General features: G+C 40.6%; 1 protein-coding gene across 1 annotated transcript in view; it reads left to right on the plus strand.

Moving 5' to 3' along the window:
* Positions 1-25,205, plus strand: part of Mcm8 (minichromosome maintenance 8 homologous recombination repair factor) — a 30,971-nt gene that overhangs the window by 709 nt on the left and 5,057 nt on the right. The window contains exons 2-16 of the mRNA XM_031372000.1: positions 220-391; positions 860-943; positions 2,462-2,544; positions 2,838-2,987; positions 4,208-4,311; positions 6,724-6,922; positions 8,601-8,686; positions 10,226-10,377; positions 10,708-10,903; positions 14,202-14,232; positions 15,226-15,366; positions 18,488-18,629; positions 23,186-23,381; positions 23,804-24,023; positions 24,621-24,830. Of these exons, the coding sequence (XP_031227860.1) occupies positions 244-391; positions 860-943; positions 2,462-2,544; positions 2,838-2,987; positions 4,208-4,311; positions 6,724-6,922; positions 8,601-8,686; positions 10,226-10,377; positions 10,708-10,903; positions 14,202-14,232; positions 15,226-15,366; positions 18,488-18,629; positions 23,186-23,381; positions 23,804-24,023; positions 24,621-24,830 (2,142 nt within the window). The 5' untranslated portion in view covers positions 220-243. The remainder of the gene's footprint in view (positions 1-219; positions 392-859; positions 944-2,461; positions 2,545-2,837; positions 2,988-4,207; positions 4,312-6,723; positions 6,923-8,600; positions 8,687-10,225; positions 10,378-10,707; positions 10,904-14,201; positions 14,233-15,225; positions 15,367-18,487; positions 18,630-23,185; positions 23,382-23,803; positions 24,024-24,620; positions 24,831-25,205) is intronic.

Below are 25,205 nucleotides of genomic sequence, written 5' to 3' on the forward strand. Positions count from 1 at the left end.
TCATGGTGGTTCGTTGGAAACTGGTGCTGCATAAAGGCTGGGGAGTATGGTGTATGGTATATGGTCTATGGTGTATGTTAATCGTGATGGAGTTTAAAAGAATTAACTACACAACACATACAGCATGGAACTTTGCAAGCCTAAGTGCTAGTCTTAAACACAGTTCATTAATCCTCTCCCCCCCCCAGACACTTTATTATGTTAATATAATTTTTTTAGAAGTGCTGTTGACTTTTAGAAGACATGAGTGGTGCATATAGAGGCAGAGGTTTTGGAGGAGGAAGATTCCAAAGCTGGAAAAGAGGAAGAGGTGGTGGGAACTTCTCAGGAAGGTGGAGAGAGAGAGAACAGAGAGCTGACCTGAGGAAAGCTGTGGGAAGGCATGCTTCTGGTAAGTGCCATCAGAGATCGATTTGTTTTCTCTCAGGAAAGAAACAGTTCAAGGGCCAGTAGACGGCTGAGTAGGTAAGGGGGCCTGCTGCCAAGCCTGAGGCCCCTCAGGTCCCTAGAAGCCACATGGTGGAAGGAGAGAACAGACCCCACAAGCTGCCCTCTGCCCTCCACATATGCACTATGGCATGCATGGGTCCCCAAGTGTACACAGGCACCACAATGTAAAAAAAAAAAAAAATTATAACAAATGTAAATAGTGACAATGATATATGCCTACTACTACTAATACCTAGTAGATAGCAGGTCAGTTTAACTCAAACTTCAGGTCTGAAAGTTAATATTTATAATTCTTATTGAAATATCTAATTTAGAGTCTATTAGTAGACTCTTGTAAAAGGAGAAACTAGTTGGAGGGGAAAAAAGCCAATGCTTTGTTTTTTACTAATATCATATTCTACTTTTTCAGAACAAGCCTCACAACCTTTACTTCAACAGTCAACATTGGATCAGTTTATACCATATAAGGGCTGGAAGCTTTACTTCTCTGAAGGTAGAGTTTAAGAACCATGAGTTACATATTCATCTTTGGAGACTCCAGTTCATGTTACCATGGTTCACTTGGCTTTCTGCTATGTGCCTTTTGCTTGCCTTTTGCTCTTCCAAACATTCATTTGGAGCATTATTATTATATAATGTATCAGAAAACAGGAACTGGTGAATGTTTCAAAAGATTTAATGCAAGGAATTGGCTATGTGTATGGAAGACTCAACACAGCAGTCTGATTGCTGTGACTGAGGGAGAACCAACCTGGAAATGCCAAGGTTATCAAAGGTGGAGGCACAGCAATGGTGTTGTTTTCATTGCATTGCACCCTTCCAAAGCTGTGTTGTATCACTTTGAAAGGCATCCTACTTTGTGATGAGAACATAGACGAATGGAATTGATTGTCCCTAGTAATTGAGGATGGATCAGAAGTTCCTGGAGGTTAGAACTATACTGTCCTGTGCAGTAGCAGAGATGCTGTGGAACAACCAGGGGCTGGAGAGATGGCTTGGAAGTTAGCATGCTTGCAGTTCATCTAGAGAACCTGAGCTTGGTTCCCAAAAGGGAACTCACTCTGAAACCCTTTTTGACCTCTGTAGATACCTACTTGCATGGCGTGTTCTCTCTCTCTCTCTCTTTTTTCCCCTCCTTTTCCCCTCCCCCTCTCTCAAGCCTGTGCGTGCACTTCTGTGCGTGCACTCCCGTGCGTGAGAGCGCACGTGCACACACACACAAAAGTAAATCTTACCAAAAAAAACCCAAAAAGAATGAAAACAAGAATTTCTTGCCACCTTCCAAACCTTCCAGTGTCTCCAGTTGGCTGAACCTAACGATTGAATAGTAACTTGGGCAAAGATGACAGTAGACAGCAGGAAATAGTAATAGGCTTCTTACCAAGAATTAGATGGCACTTGATGTTTGCAAAGTGTATAGATGTTGGTTTTCTGTTTTCTTATGGTATCTTCGTTTACCATATATCTTAGGACATCTGGGTTTGTTCTTGCTTTTCTTTGTAGCTGAGAGTTTTTTCTTTTACAGTGTACTGTAGTGCTTGTAGTCAAGGATCCTGTCTTGTGACAGACTTTCAGTGTTCATTGTGTGAATGAATTCATTTCCCCTCCCTATTAATTTGATAGATGTGATTCATAGGGGATCCTTTGTTCCTTTAGGATACATTAGCCACACAATTTTCATCATCACCCCGGTAGCTAGCTCAGACCACTGCAAAGTGATTTTTAGATTACTAAAGATGCAATTCAAGGGATACATGGCTTAAAATTGACCCAGTTGCATTTCCTTAGACTGTTTCTGTGAGAGGGAAATTTAAAGATACTATACAACTTTGTAAAAATATTAAAATATTTTAATTATAATTTTGAGATTACAGTTAAGCTTTGGTCTGTCTCCAGATCTTTGCAAATAATTGACAAGTGGCAGTTTGAACTAATAGAATTTACTTTACAAAGATAGTGATTGTCTTTAGCTCTGTGATTCTTGGTGCTAATGCTGAATTTGTTGGATTAGCTTACAGTAATAACTCTCCTTTTATTGAGAAGATTGATGCATTTGAGAAATTTTTCACAAGGCATATCGACCTATATGATAAGGTAAGTGCTTTCTATACCAACTTTGGCAGTCATACATTATGTGACAGCTAACTGGGCAGTGTTTGAGGAGCCAGTGAGCATGAGCAGTACAGTTGGGGAGGTGTTAGAAATACCAACTTCAAAAGTTTGTTAAGTATGTATATGTAAATACATTTACAATATTACAACTATGTAAGAAAACTTAGAATTATTACTGTGTGACTATTACATACTTTCTGAAGTGTATACTAAATGGACACATGATAATTGACTCAAAAAAGCAACTGCTATGTTTAAATTTTAATCTTTTATAGGATGAAATAGAAAGAAAAGGAAGCATTTTGGTGGATTTTAAAGAACTGACAAAAGATGATGAAATAACTAACTTGATACCTGATATAGAAAATGCACTAAGAGACACCCCTGAGAAAACACTGGCATGTATGGGGCTGGCAATACATCAGGTAAATTTGTTCAAAGTCTTAAAAGGAGATATCATAGTGTTTGTACTTTTTGAGAGGTACTTAGCTTTTGCTAACAGATGTTGCTTAGAATTTAAGGATTGTAGTCTTCCCCTAAGAGATTGTAAGTTCAGTCTATGTACAATTTACCTGAATTAGTTTAATTTCATTAAAGATACAGAAGTTAGAAGTTGTATTTCCTTTTTGAGAAAGTATCTGGTTGTAAATATAAAACATGCATGGTGTTAGGAACTTGGAGCAAAAGGATTTGTCTCAGAAGTAGTTTCTTGGCATTGGGAAAATCACTTATTTCCCCAAGAGTCCTGTATGTAAACTGGAAGTGACAGTAGGTTCTGTGTTTGTATCAGTTGTTCTTAGGGACAGACAACACAACTTTTGAAAGTACGCACATAAGTGCTTCAAGGTAAAGGGAAGCGGATCCCAGGACAGGCATTTTGGCTGTCTTCACAGGCTGGGGCACAATGGGGAAGACCAGAGGAAGATGTGGGCTTATGATAGGTCTTAAGGGGGTATGTAGAATCTGGACACAGCAGTGAAGTCAGGATATGCAACTGCAGTAAACAGATCACCACACAATTATATATACTGCTAGAAACCCTGCACTGATGATCTTGCCTCATCCAGGCGTCCATTGTTTCTCTAGTCAGACAACTACACCATCTCTTTACTCTAACATGCACAATTCCTTTCCATCCTTCCTGCTTTGGCTTAGGCTAAGATATGCCCTCCAGAATTTGTTTAGTGAAACCCTGTGTGTAATGACTTAGAGGGCTGTTATTTTATGTGTATGAGTGTTCATATGTATGTATATATCATGTGTGACTAGTGCTCCCAGAGGTAAGAAAAGGGCATTGGTTCCTCTAGAACCAATGGATGGATGGATTTTGAGTCACCATGCTGGGAACTGAACCTTGGTCCTTTCCAAGAGCAGCAAGTGTTCTTAACTGCTGAGCCATCTCCCCAGCCCCTACTGTAAGGTTTTTTTAATGCTAAGTTAATGCGGGACAAAAGTAGTAAGTAAGTAGGGATGCTAAATCCCAAGTAAAAGAACCTACTGCAAAATAAATAGTCAGAATCAAATATTAGTCTTTTAAATGATTATCAGGGTATTATTTATTTATTATTTCTGGGCTGTTCATAAATTTTGGGTTCTATGAGAATTTTGCTTAAAGAGAATATTTATTTTTCAATCTTCGATTAAGGTATTAACTAAGGACCTTGAAAGGCATGCAGCTGAATTACAAGCTCAAGAGGGATTATCTAATGGTGGAGAAACAATGGTAAATGTGCCACATATTTATGCAAGGTGAGAAATGTGATGATATTTTTTCCTCAATAACCTTTTAGTTATAGTACAAACAAATGAGTTTCGTTGTGAAATTTTTATATGTATATAAATGTTACTTTGTTTTTATTTTCCTGGCATCCCCCACTGGCTCTTTTTATTTCCCTCTCAGCATTTGGGTGGACCCCTTCCTCCCCTCCAACAGTCTCCACATCTGTTTTCATAGCACAGAGATTCCATTTCCCTCTCTTGTTTTTCCTCTCTTATCTCCCTTGAGACTTGCTCCCCAACTCTCATGACTTCCTACGTTTGTGTCCTCTGTCTGTGTGTCTATAAATCTATATTTCATATATGTGAGCAAGCATGCAGTGAGTGTATTTGTCTCACATATTTTGCATAATGAAATGATCTCCAGTTGTATGCATTTTCATGCGAGTGTCATAACTTCATTCTTGTTTACGGTTTAGTAAAATTCCGTTATGTACCCTACCCTTACAGACGCTAGGCTAGTTCCTTATCTTGGCTGTTGTGAATAGTATGCAGGAAATATAAGTGTGCAAGTTTCTGGTGTGCTGTAGCTGAGTCATTTGATAATTGAGATCTCCATATTGATTACCAGTTCACATTCCCATCAGCAATGTGTAAGGAATCCTGACAGATAGTCATTCTGACTGAGATGGCATCTCAAAGCAGTTTTAATTTGCTTTTCCCTGATGTCTAATGACAGCAAAATCTAAGTATCTGTTGGTCATTTGTGTCTTTTCCTTTGTGAACTACATTCAGTGTATTCTCGCATTATTTAGAGTAGTGGGAAGTATTTAAGAACAAGAACCTTGGGTTACTGAGATAGCTCAGTGGATGAGAGGCGCTGCCCTTGAGCCTGACGACCTGGGCCCAATTTACAGAAGCAGTGTAGTGGAATCAACTCCCCAGGTTGTCCTCTGACTTCCACTTGCCTGCCATGGTGCATACACAGAACAGTAAATGTCAAAAACAACAACAACAACAAGAGCAAAGCCAGATTGAGAATGTCAGTTTATGTTTCTTGCTAATTTGATTTGATACCATAATCAAATCAGCCTGCTGGGGATTATTCAAAGACATCATACAGTTAACATTTTTCTACTCCAGTAAGCTGATTTCCCAGCCAGAAAACCTTTGTGAAGATTGGTTTTGAACTTGTCAAGACTACTTGTACTGGCTGGTTTTGTGTGTCAACTTAACACAGGCTGGAGTTATCACAGAGAAGGGAGCTTCAGTTGGGGAAGTGCCTCCATGAGATCCAGCTGTGGGGCATTTTCTCAGTTAGTGATCAAGGGGGTAGGGCCCCTTGTGGGTGGTGCCATCCCTGGGCTGGAAGTCTTGGGTTCTATAAGAGAGCAGACTGAGCAAGCCAGGGGAAGCAAGCCAGTAAGGAACATCCCTCCATGGCCTCTGCATCAGCTCCTGCTTCCTGACCTGATTGAGTTCCAGTCCTTACTTCCTCTGGTGATGAACAGCAGTGTGGAAGTAAGCTAAATAAACCCTTTCCTCCCCAACTTGCTTTGTGGTCATGATGTTTGTGCAGGAATAGAAACCCTGACTAAGATACTACTAGATAGATGTAATAACTTGTGGGGTGTACTTGGTTAAACTTTTAGATTTACATTGATACAAGAGAACAATATTCTCCAGTTTATCTTTGTAGTATATTCAGTTTTTTAAATACTTTAAACTTCAGAGTTTCATTTTTTTCCTCCAAAATTTATAGAAGATATTTTATAACAGTGCACACGATTAGTCCCAGCACCCACAAAGCACAGACAGGTGCATCTGTCTGTGAGTTCAAAAATTAGAAACCCATAGGTAGCATTTTTCTTTTGGATTTCTTCTTTTAAACTAGGATTTTTTTTTAAAGAATTATTTATTATATGTATATGAGTATACTGTTGCTGTCTTCAGACACACCAGAAGAGGGCATCCCATTATAGATGATTGTGGGCCACCATGTGGTTGCTGGGAATTGAACTCAGGACCTCTGGAAGAGCATTTGGTTCTCTTAACTGCTGAGCCATCTCTCCAGCCCTGGGATATTTTTTTTTTTATTTTTGTTTTTGATAACTGTGTTTCTCTGTGTAGTCGTGGCTGTCCAGGAACTTGCTCTGAGGACCAGGCTGGTCTCAGCCTCAGAGATCTGCCTGCTTCTTACCCCAAGTGTTGGGATGAAAGGTGAGCACTGCCTCACTTGCTTTTCTTTAAAGAGAAAGTTCTCCCACTTCCTCCCTAGACGGCTATCTATGGGATTTAGCATTTTTCATTTTTAATAAAATTTAACTTGTGAGGTTTCTGGTATACAGAGGGATGAATTCCATGGTTACGCTTAAAAGGAACTTGTGAAAGTATAACTTCTCTGTACATTGTAAGTGGAGAGACACATTCTTGTTTTATTTTTAGAGTGTACAACTATGAACCCTTAACACACCTCAAGAATATACGAGCAACTTGCTATGGAAAATACATCTCTATAAGAGGGACTGTGGTTCGAGTCAGCAACATAAAGCCTCTTTGCACCAAGATGGCTTTTCAATGTGCTGCGTGTGGAGAGATTCAGAGTTTCCCACTTCCAGATGGAAAATACAGTGTTCCTACGAAGGTAATATGTTCTTTAGTTGACTGTACCTTCCTGTCTTCTTTACCAAGGAGGCACATCAGGTTACAGAAAACCTTACTAGTGCTTTTGAACAGAGCTGTTGCGGAGCAAGTGGCCACACACATAGAGCTCAGAACCACAAGACTTCATTATGCTTCCTGATTGCCGGGTTTAGAAGGCTGGCAGAACCCTCACCTGGGTAATTCTTCCTCTGCGCCTCTGTGGAGTTGCCATTACAAAATGGATCTGGTAGAGTGAGGTATCACACCTTTCTTATGGGTTGGTTTTGGCTTTTCACACACATTAAGGCAGTTCAGAGCTCATAGTCTACTCATGGCTATTGACAGCTGCTGTGGAAAGAGATCAGTTGGTAGGCAGAACGCTGTTCTTCATAAGCCAGCCTTAAAAATCATGCAAGTCCATTTCTGTCATGGTTGATTAGAGTCAGTCAGACTGCTTAGATTCCAGGAGAGAAAACTGACTCCTTCTCCTGATTGGGAGTTATACTGTTGTATATGTGATACAATGCCTTAAGCTTCAAACTCTCTCTCTCTCTCTCTCTCTCTCTCTCTCTCACACACACACACACACACACACACACACACACACACACATACACACACACAGAAAGTGACATAGGGAAGCTTGAACACAACTTGCATATACAATGAGAAGAACTTGTCAAGTGACTGTACCACACAAACAATGCAAAGGGGGTTAAGGTTTATTGCTGTGAAGAGATGCCACAACCACAGCAACTCTTTTTTTTTTTAATTAATTTATTTATTTTATGTGTATGAGTACTCTGTAGCTGTACAGATGGCCGTGAACCATCATGTGTCTGCTAGGAATTGAACTCAGGACGGCCCTACTCGCTCTAGCCCCTCTTGCTGCGCCCAGCTCATTCCAGTGTAATACACTGCAGCTGTCTTCAGACACACAAGAAGAGGGCATCAGATCCTATTACAGGTGGCTGTGAGCCACCATGTGGTTGCTGGGATCTGAACTCAGGACCTTCGGAAGAGCAGTCAGTGCTCTTACCCGCTGAGCCATCTCGCCAGCTTCAGCAACTCTTATAAATTGGTACTAGCTTACAGTTTCAGAGGTCTAGTCCATTATTATGGTGGGAAATATGGTGATATGCAGGCAGACATGATGCTAGAGAAGCTGCTGAGAATTCTATGTCTTGATCTGCAGGCAGCAGAAGGAGAAGCTACACTGGGCATATCTTGAGCATAGGAGACCTGAAAGCCTGCTTCCACATTGACACACTTCTACTCTATGGCCAAGCATTCAAACATGAATCTGTGGTGGCCATTCCTATTCATACCACCACAGGGGTCTAGAGGAGAGCCGAGGGCTAGTGAAGATCCTTAGTGAAAGGCTTTTCAAAAGTTAAAGACTGGGTCAAAGCTAATGGCCTAAAGGAGGTGGTGCAGTCAAGGAGCCCAAGGACTGGGAGACTGCCTGGGACAGAGGAAGCAATAAATACATGATATGGAGGTAAGTAGGGAGCTTTGGTACTCATAATGAAGTAAATACAGAGGATGGGAAGGGTCATCTAGAAAAGGACTAAGACTGACAGCTGAAGATTGTAGCAAGAAGTGGGTGAATTATAACTGAGTTTTCTTAACGTGATCATGGCTTGCCAGATGCTGAATGTAAATGACTTCTGTTGCAGTGTCCTGTGCCTGCGTGCCGAGGGAGGTCATTTGCTCCATTGCGCAGCTCTCCTCTCACAGTTACAATGGACTGGCAGTTGATCAAGTAAGCACCCAGACCCTTAAATATAGGAGAAGCTCTCATTCTTCTGAGTTAATCTAGGATGGCAGTGATTACTGATGGCTCTGTGCTTTAAAATGATAATTGCTTCTTTGAAATTGTTTGGTTACTGGATTCTAGAGAGGATGGAGTGATACCTCCCCATTGCTACTGAGAAGTGGTTCATTTCCTATCTGAATGATGTGACTCATGGTACATTCCATGATGAGCTGGGATAAGATTGATGTTTTAGATAAAGGGTCACTTAGAAGTGGACTATTTGATGACATGCTCTTGTTCTCTGTTCAGTGTGTTATACCATTTATTATTGGCTTGTTTTGCTTTATTTGTTTTAAGAGTCAGGCATTATTTATGTATTTTTAAAGAAGATTTGTTTATGTGTAGTATGTTTACATGAATGCATGCTGTGAGCATGAGCGCCCATGGAGGTCAGAAGAGGGGCATTTAAGAGCAGAAGAAGAGCATCGAGCCCCCTGGAGGTGTAGTTATAGGCAGTTCAGGAGTGTTGGGAACCAAACTTAGGTCCTGTGGTAGAGCAGTGAGTGTTCTTAACCATTGAGACATCTCTCCAACATCATCACTTTTTTTTATCTAGTAATGTTATATGTCATAGGTCCATAACCATCCCTTTAAAAAAAAAAAAAAAAAAAAAAAAGACTTACAGCCCCTTAGTTGGGTCTATGTAATTTTCCCTGCTTAGTGAGATAGTGATACTATTCTGACGCTCATTCCTTTGAGGATGCTGGACACTCCTGCCCCCACCTTATAATCTCTTTATTTGTGCGGTTATGAAGTGGTAAAGGAATATTCAGTTATCCTCATTTGGTCCTTGGCACTTTCTGTCCCGGAGTTGTCTTTAGCTGTCTTGTATACTGTCCACTATTTTCTCTTTGGCCTGCTGTTAGATGCATCTCCTAGCTGCCCATTACCTTCTGTTTGCCTTACCCTTTCGTGTTTCTGCACACTTTGTAAATTAAAATGGCTTTTTGTTATATCATTTCTAGAAATGTGTGCTTTATTGTTACTGTATTGAGATAGTAATTTTGTAGCCCTGTGTAACCTTGTACCAACTCTTCCCTAGTCTCTTGGGATTCTGCTGAGAACCTGGGTTGCCCTTTCTCTGTGCCCTTTCTCAACAGCTGTCTCTCAGCAGTGATGTGGAAGATGTGTTTGCATCTCAGTAGCTAAGGAAATTGCTTGTGAATTTTGTCTGTGCATTCTGGACCTCATTTTGCTTCACCCACCACTACTTTCCTATTTGGTGGTTTCAGAAAGAGTGAGTCCTATTTATTAGTTTTTGAGGGGTGCTAGGTGAATGAATACACAGATTCACTATATATAGATTCATATATAGATTCACAGATTCATATATATATGAATTCACAGATTCATATATATATATATATATATATATATATATATATGCCAGTCTGCCTTCATCTAGAACAGTATTATACAGATCCTGAGTTTAAGAAACAACTGTATGTAAGATATATTCTAACTGAAAACTTTGGAATGCCTTAGAATCCAGGAGCTAATGTCTGATGCACAGAGAGAAGCTGGTCGGATCCCTCGAACGATAGAATGTGAACTTGTTCATGATCTCGTAGATAGTTGTGTCCCAGGAGATACAGTGACTGTTACTGGAATTGTCAAAGTCTCAAATACCGAAGAAGGTATGTTGTAACTTTCTCAATGGCTGTCTCTCAACAGTAATGTGTTAGCTTTTTTCTTTGTATAAGATATTTCTGTGTCTCCAATAATTTAGGAAATTCCTTGTTCCTTATGTATGATGAAGTATTTGGTGGCTCAGGCTTGAAATTCCACTCTTTAAGAAGCTGGGGTAGAAGGATAGTCACAGTTTGAGTTTAATCTTGAGGCTTTGCTTCTAAAAAGCCTCAAGTGAGGGAGTAAATAAAGTCACTGAATTATAAATCTTGTTTAACACTCTATTCAATTGTTGTATGGAAAATGAAAACAATACATTTAATATTTTGAATTTACAGGTTCTCGAAATAAGAATGATAAGTGCATGTTCCTTTTGTACATTGAAGCAAATTCTGTTAGCAACAGCAAAGGACAGAAAGCACAGACTGCAGAGGATGGTTGTAAGCAGGGAACACTGATGGAGTTCTCCCTCAAAGACCTGTATGCCATCCAAGAGATCCAGGCTCAAGAGAACCTGCTTAAGCTTATTGTCAAGTATGTATTAAGTTACCTGAAGCTTTGTTAGGGATATGCATGTCAGCTCACCCTTGCTACTAGTCAAAAAATCTAGACAGAATGGTTGGCAAAGGAGTCTATAAGCCAAATCTAACTATCTTTTGTTTTAGGACCTGTGAAGGTTTTTATATTTATGAATGATTAAAAAAAATGAGTACTTCATAACACAAAATTATATGAAATTCCTATATTATATGACATTTAGTACCCTTGAGTAAAGCTTTATGGAACAGAGCCACCTTCAGTCACCTATAGGAGTTCCTAGCCACCTTTGCATTGTGGTGAGAGTGTGTAGCAGCAACAAAACCATACACTTGGCAATAGGTGTTTATACTGACACCTTTTCAGAAAAAAGCAATACCTAGTGTAAATGAAGATCGGCTCTCACAAGTTTGTTATAATATAGTATGCTTTGGCATCCTGATAGTTTGGGGGTAATTTTGAAACAATGAGGAAAACCATGAGACTGAATTTACCATGCCTAGGAGCAATGAAGAAAGAAGATTTAGAATGCAGTCTGTAAAGAAATAAGTTCTGTCATACTCCCTTTTCCAAGGCTTTGGGCTTCAGAATTGAGACTTTGTCTCTCTGCTTGAAGTATGTCAGTTCACCAACTGAGGAAGGTTTTGAGAATCTTGAGTTCTTGTCCTTAATCTCTCAAGATTTCTCCTCCAAATAGGCATCCCGATTTACTCTGTGATAGCTAGTGCTGTGATTGGGTCAGCAGATGTAAGCTCCATAGGAATTGTCTGTTGTCTGAGCAGATGCCCAAGGTGCAGCCACAGGAGCGGCCACATTGAGCCTCAGACACCTCTCTGTCATCCTTACTGGTTATAAGTGAAGTCGTCTCTTAGCAGCCCTTTGTCCCTGGTCACCAGTTTGCCTTTTTCCCTTCTGTCATTGTTGTCGTAGTTGTAGTCGTCTTCTTCTTCTTCTTCTTCTTCTTCTTCTTCTTCTTCTTCTTCTTCTTCTTCTTCTTCTTCTTCTTCTTCTTCAGATTTTCTATCTATCTATCTATCTATCTATCTATCTATCTATCTATCTATTTATGTATCTATCTAATGTATATGGCTACACTCTAGCTGTACAATATGGTGGTGAGCCTTCGTGTGGCTGTTGGGAATTGAATTTAAAACCTCTGCTCACTCCAGTCAACCCCACTTGATCAGTCCCTGCTCGCTCTTGCCCAAAGATTTATTTATTATTATACATAAGTACACTGTAGCTGTCTTCAAACACACCAGAAGAGAGTCTTCTCTTCTGGTCTTCAGACACACCAGAAGAGGGCGTCAGATCTCATTACAGGTGATTTGGTTGTGAGCCACCATGTGGTTGCTGGGATTTGAACTAGGGACCTTCAGAAGAGCAGTTAGTGCTCCTACCCACTGAGCCATCTTGCCAGTCCCTCCCTTCTGTCTTCTTGATTGTGATTTCATCATTCAAAGTAGAATTTTCCAGGACCCTTCACTTTATTTATCAGAAGATTGGCAATTGAGGCAGGCTGTTTTTTGAAAATTTTTGGTGAAACACCCCAACCTGATTTATTTGCATGTTGTTAGCAGCTGCCTTCTATACTACAAGTTGAATGCTTTAGACTGAGTCTATACAGTCTACAAGGCTGAAATTATTTACATCCTGACCTTTAAGAAAAAGTTCATTGACCAATACTAGGTGAGAGAACAGAGCAGATAGTATTAGAATTACTGATATCTGACAAGTAATGTGTCAGTTTAGATTCCTTTGGAAGCAATGATTTGGCTAAATTCCATTTATTTGGGAGAAGAGCTTAAAAATAGCAGGAAGGCAGGAGTAATACAGAGTAGGGACACCGGGCTGTAGTGCCCCAATGAGCAGGTAGTTGCCATTAGCTGCCTATGGGGACCTAGATTTGAGGAATGGCCCAGCACTTTTGTTCCACCTTTGTGTCTACTGAGGATGCTTCTGTAGCTATAGAAAAGTCTGTGATAGACTTTCAGGTGATTGGTAGGGTGTGGGTGGCCATTAGCCTAGAACATGGCTCCAAGGGGCACCAGTTTCTGTTTTCACTTATTAAAAAAGGAAGATGAGCTGGGCGGTGGTGGTGCACGCCTTTAATCCCAGCACTTGGGAGGCAGAGGCAGGCGGATTTCTGAGTTCCTGGCTAGCCTAGTCTACAGAGCGAGTTCCAGGACAGCCAGAGCTATATAGAGAAACCCTGTCTCGAAAAACCAAAAAAAAAGGAAGATGATTCATAGTTTACTCCTGGTTCCTTCCCTATCCGTTTTTATTTGCCCCTTGCTTACAAAATGTATATATGTAAATACCATTTGTGTGTGCACACACATACATGAAAATGTGTGCATGCATTATGTTGACAATCAAGTATGTTCCTTGTGTTTCTGTAGGTGAGCATCTTATGTTTTGAGCCTGTCTCAGTGAACCTGGAGCTTAGAGGTTGACTGGGCTGGGCGTGAGATGAGCACCAGGGATGCTTCTGTCGCCCCCTTCCCAGTGCTAGGATTACAGTTCACCACTCTACCTGGTTTTTCACACGGGTGCTGGGAGTCTGAAATCCTTATGCTTTCACAGCTTGTACTCTGTAGGCTGAACCATCTCTCCAGCCCTTGTAGATTCTTTCTTTTCTTTTTAAAAAAATGTTATTTATTTTATGTATGTGAGTACACTGTCGCTGTTTTCAGACACATCAGATGGTGGCATCAGATCCAATTACAGATGGTTGTAAGCTACCATGTGGTTGCTGGGATTTGAACACAGGACAACCTTCAGAAGAGCAGTTGGTGCTCTTACCCGCTGAGCCATCTCACCAGCCCTATATTCACATTCTTAATTTGACTCTTCTGAATTGAGCTGAAAATCATTGAAGTTTTATACCACCTTTGAATACCATTTGTGCTGTTCTCATGCATTAGTGTCCTCCCTTCAGGGACTTACTGTGCAGGTCTCAAGATGTCTGTTCAAATAAAACAAATAACTGGGAGTGGAGGCAACCTCATGATAGTGTATTTTAAGTGTTCTGTCAGATCAGATGTGTATTGGATTACTTTAAGATGGCTTCAAGCACTCCCTTGGAGCATAGATTTTGAAGCATTCTTCTCTTTATAGGTTAAATAAGACTTGAAAAAGTTTACTATAAGAATAAAATTTATGGGGTTGAGAAGATAAAACTTTGCCTCCCCTTTGATATTAAATAAAGGAGATTAAGCAAATTATAAAGTAGCTCTTCTAATGGACCTATACAATTTAAGTTAGAATTTAAAAGTTGTATTCTGTTTTTCAGCTCACTTTGTCCTGTCATTTTTGGTCATGAAGTAAGTATATTACTTCAGTTTATTTAAAAAGTACATTGTTGTCAATATTAATACTTTAAAGTAGTGAGATTCTCTTACTAATCATTAATATTTTAATATGAACCATCATTCTCTATAACAGCAATTTTCAACCTGTGGGTTGTAATTCATAACAGTTATGAAGTACTGTACACTGAAGTTATTTTTTGGTGGGTTCACCACAACATGAGGAACTGGATTAAAGTACTGTAGCATTAGGAAGGTTGAGAAGCACTGACCTGTAAGTGTATGTGGAAGGCAAATGCTATCCCTGGAACTGTCGACAGTTCCTGGGAATGGACGCCTTTCAAAGTGACTAGACACTAAGTAAACACCAAGAGGTGTTTGCTGTTTCTCACTTTAGAGTGCACTGTTGTTTTACAAGGTTGTTCTTAGCAATTGCTAAGATCCTGTTGACTTAAATACTTCCAGTCTTTGTTTTTAATCATTTGTAATGTTATAGCAGGTTGTTTCTAGACACATTTTGTTTTTCTTTTTTAGACCAGCTTTTGCTTTGTTGCCCCAGAAAACCTTGAACCTATAACCTTCCTGTGTCTGTATCTCGAGTGCTGGGATTGCAAACATGCTTAGGTTTGCTTTTCAACTTCCTTGTAAAACAGTAAAATTCAGTCATGTTAAAAAACATCCTGGCTGGTGGTGCAGCTCAGGCCTGAGCACCTGACTAGTCAGGCACTAAGCCTTGGGCTCCATCAGCACTGCAAAGGGGACAGTCCCCAGACATACCAGTGCTGCAGACATGCAGGAGTGCCCCGTGCCATACACATACAGGAGTGCCTCATGCTGCAGACCTGCAGGAGTGCCCCATGCCATACAAATGCAGGGGTGCCTCATGCTGTAAACATGCAGGAGTGCCCCATGCCATACACATGCAAGAGTGCCCCATGCTGTAGACATGAGGAGTGCCTTTTGCTAGTATCTTTACATTTCTCTCTCTGTTCTCTCCTTCCTCTTGAGCTTGTTAAAGCAGGTCTGGCGTTAGCGCTCTTTGGTGGTAGCCAGAAGTACGCAGATGACAAAAACAGGATTCCCATTCGAGGAGACCCACATGTCCTGATTGTTGGAGATCCAGGCTTGGGGAAGAGTCAGATGCTGCAGGTAGAAAATCAGTTATTTGGTATTTTGCCTTTTGCTTATATTATTGGTAGGTGACATTTCTCAGAGTGTGACATGTTTGGGTTGTAGAGGAACTAGTTTGTCTAGGGATATAGTGGTTTGTGTGAGTAATACACAGTGTGTCTGGCCTTATTTCACTTCAAGCTAGCCTCCTGCCACACAGACTACATAGGCATCTTGGTCTATGGAGGTCTTAGCTATGATGAAGTATGATTTACCTGACACCACCATTATTATACCTGGTAATGCTAGTCTGTTGTGCTGTGACTACATCAATGACCAGATAATGAAGGAAGAAAATCTGGGTCACACACTCTCTCCATACAAGTACCTCAGTTTCTTACTACTCTTCAGAGTATTCTGGTAAAGGCAAGGAAAGGATCCATCGTATACATCTCCACTGTTTCTCTGACTCCAAAGCAAAGCAGCTTTTTTGATCAGTTTTTAGCCACCAAAGATGGTTCTGTCTCTGCCAGCCAGAGCCTGCTGCTGTTTCCTTCTTAGGTTCATAATGGCCCTAGAAAGTGCTAGAATGCTGTGGTTTTCTCAGAGTGATACCTAGTAGGCTTGATGCAGTGTCCTTCGTAAGGATGCTCTTCAAACCCTCTTACCAAGGACCCCCTGGCCCTTTGGGGAGTTGCAGTTAATCTTGCGGCTGATAAATCTTCATCCAGCAGTTGAGCACTCTGGTTGTGTCTCGCAGTTAGGTGTGAAACTCTTTGAACATGGTATAGGCAGCCTGAAGCTAGTACTTGTATATATGTAGTTCCCCCAAGGTGGTCCTGATATGCAGACAGGATTGTTGTGATCTTCCCATTGCATCAGCATCCTGTTGGCCTTCCTTTGCATGTGTCATCTTTATTCCCCTTGGCTGAATATTAAACCAGTCATTTTAATTCCTTTAAAACATTGCATCCTTGTCTGGGTCTCTTTGTCCAGAAGAGCCTGCTTTAACCTGTTCTGGGCCCTTGAAACAGCCTATATCTCAGGCGGGGTTACCTAGTTGTGAGTGAAACAAAGTTTATAATAAATGTTAAAGCAGAGACTGAAGAGGTGGCTCATTGGTTAAGAGTACTTGGTACTCATGTAGAGGACCTGGATTTGGTTCCCAGCACCTACATAGCAGATCACAACTATCTGTTTCTAGGTTCAGTGGATTTGGTGCCCTCTTCTCGCCTCATGGGCACTGTACACATTTGCTGCACTTAATACATGCAAAACACTCATCGACATAAAAATAAATAAGTAAATAAATAGTTTTAAAGGAGAAGTGGTTAGCCAGATTGAATAAATAATAATTTTTAAAGGGGAAATAGCCAGATTATGCAGGAAAAGGTGTATCCAGGGTTCTGAGTTGTTGAAGTTTTCTTCTATGGTTTGCAATTGTGTAGGTAACTTTTGAGTTAGTGTTATACAAGTGGAAGCCTGCTTTTACCTTCACAGTAACTGATTGTATATAGCCTAAAATTTTATTTATACGTTTTGTTTACAGTGTGAAACATTTTTATTTTGGCACTTTATTTTTTTAAAATTTGGAAGTTCCTCTTGGTATTAAAAGGTTCCAGAATATATTTATTGGTCCTGAGAAATTTTTAATACCAAGAAATGACATTGTTAATTTTAAACTTAGAATGATGCTTTTAAAAGTCTTGGCCAGGTTGGGGAATGGTTCAGTGGATAAGAGCAGCACCCGTGTAAATAGTTGGGCACGGCTGCACATGTCCAAAATAGCTGGGCACGGCTGCACATGTCCGTAATCCCAGTGCTGCTGAGTCAACCTCAAGAGCTTACTGATCCCAGCCTGGCTGACAGTGGTAAACTTGTGATTCAGTGATCAGCTCCATCTCAAAGCAGTAAAATGGAGAGTGATAGAGTAAGGCAGTCATGGACTGCACAGGCACACATGCAGGCACACTCACTCACAAAATCCAAAAACAATTTTAAAGAGCTGTAACGTTAGAGGCCAGGTTTTTGAGGAAATAGACCACTACTAACAGAACCACTTAACATTACATTACTACTTTCTTTTGATCACTTAGGAAACCACCCCAGTATCAGCATTGTCAGGACTCTCAAAACAGACTAACAAGAGGGCTGTGTTTATGGCTCAGTGGATAGAAGGCTTGCCTGGCACACACAGAATGACTAATGTGGTGGTAACTCATGCAAAACCAGCACTTCAAGGCCATCCTCTGTGCCACGTTGTGAGTTTGAGGATTCTCAGCTACACGAGACCCTGTCTTGGGGAATAAAAGTGGCTCAGCAATTAAGACCATTGGCTGTTCTTCCAGAGACCCAAGTTTGGTTCCCAGTACCTATGTCAGGTGGCTCAGAATCACTTTAATTCCAGCTTCAGGAGATCCACTGCCCTCTTCTGGCTTTTATGGGCATCAGCACATTTGTGACACACACACATAAATATACATCAAAACCTAAAAGAATTAAGCAAAGGAAATGGGATGTAAGTTCAGGAACTGAGTCATTGGCTATGATGGTCAGTGGTTCTTCTTTACTGGTGTGTGTGTGTGTGTGTGTGTGTGTGTGTGTGTGTGTGTGTGTGTATGTATGTGTATGTGTGTTACTGTATGAAGACAGTCATGATGTCAGGTTTCTTCCTCTATGACTCTGTACTTTATATTGTGAGGGGGGCCTCTTGCTAAACTTCGGAGCTTGTTGTTTCAGGTAAACTATCTATCCAGCAAGTCTTTGGGATCTGCCTGTTTCTACTCCAGAAGTGCTGGGATTATGAATTTATGAATGGCAAACTGCTATGCCAAGGTTTAAAAGGGAGCTGGGGATCCAAACTCAGGTTCTCATGCTGCATGGCAAAGGCTATCTGCTGGGCCATCTTTTCCAGCCCTCTGAATTATTTTTTTTTAAAGATTTATTTATTTATTTATTTATTTATTTATTATAAGTACACTGTAGCTGTCTTCAGAGACACCAGAAGAGGACATCAGATCTCATTACAGATGATTGTGAGCCACCATGTGGTTGTTGGGATTTGAACTCAGGACCTCTGGAAGAACAGTCAGTGCTCTTAACCACTGAGCCATCTCTCCAGCCCCACTCTGAATGATTTTTAAACCTTTGTTTTAAATAGGCAGCATGCAACGTGGCGCCACGTGGTGTGTATGTTTGTGGAAATACCACCACCAGCTCTGGTCTGACTGTAACTCTTTCAAAGGACAGTTCCTCTGGAGATTTTGCTTTGGAAGCTGGTGCCCTTGTACTTGGTGACCAAGGTGAGAGATCAAAGGGACTAATGATTCTGGGGCTTAACACTTTTTTATTCTTGAAACAGTTGTCTTGCTGTATAGATCAGACTGCCTCAAGAGGCATCCTCCAGCCTCTACCATCTAAGTGCTGGAATTAGAGGCATGTGCCACCACCTCTGGATCAATCTCTTCATTTCAATGAATTGACTTTTAGTTTGAGAGTTATTTCTACAGTACTGTCCCAACCCGTGAATATCAAATAATAATTGAAAATACAGTACTATCATTTTATTTCTATTATACAGCTGAAACTGGTGTTATTTTCAGAATCTTATAACAAATATGTCAAAATTAAATAATCCAATAAAATATGGATAGTTTCTACAGCTCCAACTTTATAACCCTGTTACATTTGTGACCATTTTTTTGGAGTTTTATGGTAAGTTCCATACAGAGTCTGTTTGGACTATCCAGGGGGCTCTTGTTCCTACTGCCTAGTGGTATATGTGTACAGTGAATGCTCACTGACAGCATTACTGTGACTTAGCTCAAAATAGTTCTAGTTCTCTTGAAACAGAAAAGATGATGGATACGGTCTTTTGTTCTAGAAAGATTGCCCCCATGAGTTTAGAGCTGTGACTTTAAATAGTCCCACTGTATGTAGTAGTAGTAGTAATAGTTCCACTTCATCTTAGCCTTCTTCTGTGGCAGAGTCTGTTCTCCTTAACTTGGCTACCTTTCCTTTCATGCATAGCAAGTATCACCACATTTTCAATAGTCTGCCTCTTGTGGGCCACATATAATGTAAGCTTCACAAGGGCAAGAAAATTTTATCTTTTTGATGCTTTTCTGCATGCCTAGAACATAGCACTGGTGTACAGATAATAATCAGCAAATATCTACTGAAGCAAACATTGGTCTGGTGTTCATTGGAAGCAGCAGTGTGTCTGCTAAGATGTCGGGGAAGGCGATAGAGCAGATAAGGGTACTCGCCTGTAAAGCTGCCAGGGTTTATTCATTACAAGTTGGAGGTGCTTAGAGGATCAGCTATACAAACAGCTAATGGAATTTAAGGTGTGAAATGTTAAGTCAGTGCCATATAGCTATTTTAATAAGCTTGCATATATTTAAATAAACTAAACATTATGAGGTGAAACAGCACTGTTAAGACAGGTTGAAAGGGATCTTACAAGTATAACAGAAAAATACAAAGGAAAGATCAGCAGACTGAGTTCCAGAAACAAACAGAGTCTTACTAGAATCTTTACAAAGACTGTGAGGGAAAAGCAAAATATAAAGCTTTTAAAAATAGTATTTTCGGGGGCTTGAGAGATGGCTCAACAGTTAAGAGTACTGGTTGCTCTTCCAAAGGACCTGCGTTCAAGTCCCAGCATCCACATGGCAGCCCACAGCGTCTGCAACTCCAGTTCCAGGAGATCCAGCACCCCAGACATACATGCAGGCAAAACACCAATGCCTATAAAATAAAATAATTAATTAATTTGAAAAATAGTATTTTCCGTTAGTATCTGATGAAATATGACCAGATAAAGTTTAAGTGTTAAACTTTGTGACAACATTTGTATTCAGACAGGCAAGAGTTGAGGATAGTTATACTTGTTTGAAGTTTGTGCTTTCTAATCATGGGTCAGGTGCTGGAGAGATGGCTTAGCAGGTAACAACACTTGCTGGTCTTTCAGATGACTCATGTTCAATTCCCAGCACCCACAGGGCAACTTAAACTGTATCTAACCACAGGTCCAGGAGGTCTGAGACTCTCGTCCTGGCCTCAGTACCCAAACACATGGTCTATAAATACACATGCAGGTAAAACACTCATACACACAAAATAAAAATAAATCTTAATTTTAAAAAAAAGCGCAGTAGAAGTTTCCTGTCTGAGCAAACTAAAATCCAAGCAAGAAATGAAAATTATCCATGAAATGTTTAATGAAAACATGAATTTCATGAAATAAAATGAGGTAGAGCTACTAGATAAAACATTGATGATCGCCAGGCGGTGGTGCTGTAAGCCTTTAATCCCAGCATGTGGCCTGCTCTACAGAGCTAGTTCCAGGACAGCCAGGGCTACCCAGAGGAATCTATTTTGAAAAACACAATCAAAAATTTGTTAATACACAAAACTGACTCTGCCAAACGAGAGGAGAGATTTAGAGGAAAGGCTTCTTGTAACTCCAGCGACTACAGAGAAGAGAGCACAATTGCAGAGGAACAAAGGAAACAGCACAGTGGGTAACTGGTTCCATGAAATAGGAACCTCGAAGCCCTGGGATTGACTTCAAGGGGGTGAGAGAGCCTGACTCTAAGATGCCTTAGGTTCAAGCCCCAGCACGGCAAAATAAATCTATAGATCTTGAGATGTAGACAGCTAATGAGCAGTTATTTCTCCTGTGTGCTTAGCTGGCAAGGACTTGGTGGCCATAGAGTACAGGTGAATTTTACCAGAGAACCCCTAACTGGTGTGAAGAAGTGGGAGAAAGCATACAAGGTGTCGTGAGGATCCCCAGGAACTTGTGCTATAGGAGTAACATTCCCGGTACTCAGAAAGCCTTCAGAGGTGGTGCTGTGTGTTAAGTGTCCCTGCATGTGCCATCAGTACCTCCTGTTACTGCTTGAGTCTTCCATGAATGCTCTTCCGCCCAAATCATGCTGCCCACAGCCAGCCTAAGACTCAGCTCAAGGAGCACCTTTTTTTTTTTTTTTGGGCCATATTTTATTTACTACATATACTATAAACATATACAATACATGCTACCAAAAAACCCACATTTTAAAAAATTTAACTGTCAAGAAAGTATATAGTGTTACAACACAATGGAACATGTTCATATTTTATTTCAAACCATTAATAGTGAAATGTTACTTGTGGAAAATTAAAATTATCTATTTGCATTGTTAATAAACAATTTCAACAAATTAAGAATTAACCATGTCAAATATTAGTATCCAAAAATGGGCTCTTACAGAAGTGATTATTTAAAACATAGCAGCCAATTTCAGTTTACTTTGCTCTGTGACAATGTACATATGCATCTGACTAGGATTATAGCACTTGCTATTTTTGGAAGATATTTGTAAGAAGTCCTTTCATCTCTTGAGGTCCAATAACTGCTACACCCAGCCAGATCCAACCAAACAGTTCATGTAATGGCTCTTAACAATTAATCACGAGGAGTTCTTACAATTCACGTAGAGCTGTATATCCCATTCCCACCACACATAATGAAGAGACAGTGCAAGCCAGCATCAAAGGCAAAGGCAAGAGAAATAATTCAAATCAGCTGTGACAATGATTTTCTAAAAACGTCTTAGATGCCATAATTTCAGGAACAGATTTTTTTTTGTTTTTGAAACAAGGTCTCACTTTCTAACTCTGACTGTCCTGGAAGTAGCTCTGTAGACCAGGTTGGTCTTGAACTCAGAGATCCACTTGCCTTTGTCTCTCAAGGGCTGGGGCTAAAAATGTTCACCATCACACATGGCTTAGGCAAACAGGATTTAATGTGCATTTGGATTTATAGAATTTATGCTAACTAAAAACGGAAACAAGCAGTCAGGTAGAATATGCCGCGTTCTACAAATCTGTCCATTCAGTATCACTGAGCACCTATTACAAGCTCAGCACTTGGCCAACACCTCTAAAGTTGAGTATTACTATTTTTATCAAGCTAGAGTGAGGTAAAAGATGTATTAAATTAGCATCAACTCATTAAGTCTGCCTGTGGTAATGTATGCAATCCTATGCCAACTGGTGTCCCTGGGCCATATAACAAGCTTCTGCACTCTGCTCATTCTTTCATACAAAATCTCTACATACATGTACTCAGCAATGTGCTAGTCACTGCAATTACATGATTTGGTGTATGTTCAATGAATGCAAATTCATCATATTAATCTACACAGGACAACTAGGAAGGTACATTATTTTTCTAAAATGAGGTTCAAAGCAGAGTATAAGGTGTTTCTATTGGTCACCTACACCAGAGACCAGCAAGAAGGAGCACCCTTTTTGTGAGCCCTTTTATTCTCCTATTTTAACTATATTCTGTTTCAGAAAACTACCACATAATCCTGCACATCCTTCTCCCCTCCCCCTTCCCCTCCTCCTCTTCCTCTCCTCTCCCTCCCTCCCCTCCCCAGGACAGGGTTTCTTTGTTTAGTGTTGGCTGTCCTGGAACTCTCTCTGTAGTCCAGGCTAGCCTCAAACTCAGAGGTCCATCTACCTTTTCCACTACCCAGTGGTTTGGGAAGTACATTTCTTAGATGTTTATATCTTACCTAACTGGTTAAGTCTTGATCTATTTTAAGACTTGCATATCTTCATGTGTGGGGCTACCACATAGTGTGCAATCCACAGAGGATGGAGAATAAGTGGTGGCACAAGGCTTAGTAATGAGACAGATGCATCATTTGCTGTAAAACATGGCAGTCCTCATTGACATTTGATAATTTTAGATTCTAGAATCAAATGGAAATAGTCATTGTACAGCAACTTCTGCTTTACAGATTTGGAAGCTGACCAGGGAAAAGTGTTTTTTTCTGTCTTTCTACTGTGCTTGTAGGCATTTGTGGAATAGATGAATTTGATAAAATGGGGAATCAACATCAAGCCTTGTTAGAAGCCATGGAACAGCAGAGCATTAGCCTCGCTAAGGCTGGTGTGGTTTGCAGCCTCCCTGCAAGAACCTCCATTATTGCTGCTGCAAATCCAGTTGGAGGACACTACAATAAAGCCCGAACAGTTTCTGAGAATTTAAAGTAAGTTTCTTCAAATGTGTGTGCTGTGAGTGAGTAAGGGAAGGATAATGGGCTGTATCAATAGAGAGCTCACAGAAGCTAGAGGTTTCTAGTAATGTACAGAAATGTACTTACTAAATCCTCAAAACACTGAGGTTGCCCTGCTAAATCTACACGGAACTGGCCTGCTTTAGATGCAGTTGTCAGTGTTAAGGGGGTGGGAAAGACTCTACACATGCTCAATATGTTGAAAACCACCTTGTATTATTGTGTACATTCTGTTTCTTCTAGCCACTTTGCTTAGGAAATCCTGATTGTAGTTAACAATGCCATAGACATGCTTGTAGAATGTGTATTGCATTGTTTATCACCATCAAAAATTGGAAATTATTTAAAACCTTAGTAAGACTGATTCTGGATATTGCCTCTTTCCTGCTTCCTAGGATGGGGAGTGCCCTTCTGTCCCGATTCGATTTGGTCTTTATCTTGTTAGATACACCAAATGAACAGCATGACCACTTACTTTCTGAACACGTGATGGCGATCAGAGCTGGGAAGCAGAGAGCGGTTAGCAGTGCCACAGTCACTCGTGTGCTCAGTCAAGACTCCAATACTTCTGTACTTGAAGTGGTTTCTGAGAAACCATTATCAGAAAGACTAAAGGTATACATGTTTCTTAAATATTTAGTTTCATTTTACTTAAATGTGTGTGATGGGTGCTGCAACTATGTCTCAGTGGTATATGTGTTTATCACATACAAGGCTACTCTGGATCTAAACCTCGGCTTCTCCCCCCAACCCAATAAAATTCGCCTTCCTCCCCGTGCCTAGACATTTACAGCATCCTTTGGAATCATCTAAGGCAGCACTTCTCAACCTGTGGGTCGTGACCCCCTTGGAGTCACATGTCAGATATCCTGCATTTCAGATATTTATATTACAATTATAAAAGTAGCAAAATTACAGTTATGAAGTAAAAACAAAGGGGTCAGCACAACATGAGGAACTGTGTTGAAGGGTCATAGCATGAGTGAGGTAGAGAAGCCCTGAGCTAACTAAGGTGAGTGGAGCGGTAACCATACTGCTTAGGAACTGTGTTGAAGGGTCATAGCATGAGTGAGGTAGAGAACCACTGAGCTAATTAAGGTGAGTGGAGCGGTAACCGTGGTAACCATACTGCTTGGTTCATTTGGAGAAGCTTTAGAACTTTTTTTCTTTGCAAGCTAGGAATTTTCAGCCATCTTTTTCATCCTGCTCTAGGTGGCTCCTGGAGAAAAGACAGATCCAATTCCACATCAGCTGCTGAGGAAGTACATTGGTTATGCACGGCAGTATGTCCACCCAAAGTTATCTACAGAAGCTGCTCAGGCTCTTCAGGATTTCTACCTGGAGCTTCGCAGGCAGAGCCAGCGCATGGGCAGCTCACCTATCACCACTCGGCAGCTGGAATCTTTGATCCGTCTGACAGAGGTTTGTATTTTTTGCATTCATGCCTTTTGTGGCTAGAGGAAGAGAGGAGCTCAGCCTGATGACACAAACCTATAAGCTCAGTTACTCGGGATGCCGACTTTGTATGAGACCTGTAAAGTAAAGAGAAAAGGATAAGATGTAGTTCAGTGACCTTGTTCAGTGCCTGTAAGGCCCTAGGTTCAGTCTCCAGCACTGAGAGAGGTCGAGGGGGCGTGCATGCGTGCGTGGTACATTATGATTTCTCCTTTGATCAGTTTTCTTCACTGTCATCCTTTTACATCAAAAGTGGGTGAATAAAAGTTTTTTTTAGAAGAGTTAGTCACTTTTGTAACATATCAAAGCTACAGATTTCTTTCTAGGCAAAGGATCAGTTTC

Source organism: Mastomys coucha, unplaced genomic scaffold (genome assembly GCF_008632895.1).
Source record: "Mastomys coucha isolate ucsf_1 unplaced genomic scaffold, UCSF_Mcou_1 pScaffold15, whole genome shotgun sequence".
NCBI lineage: Eukaryota > Metazoa > Chordata > Mammalia > Rodentia > Muridae > Mastomys > Mastomys coucha.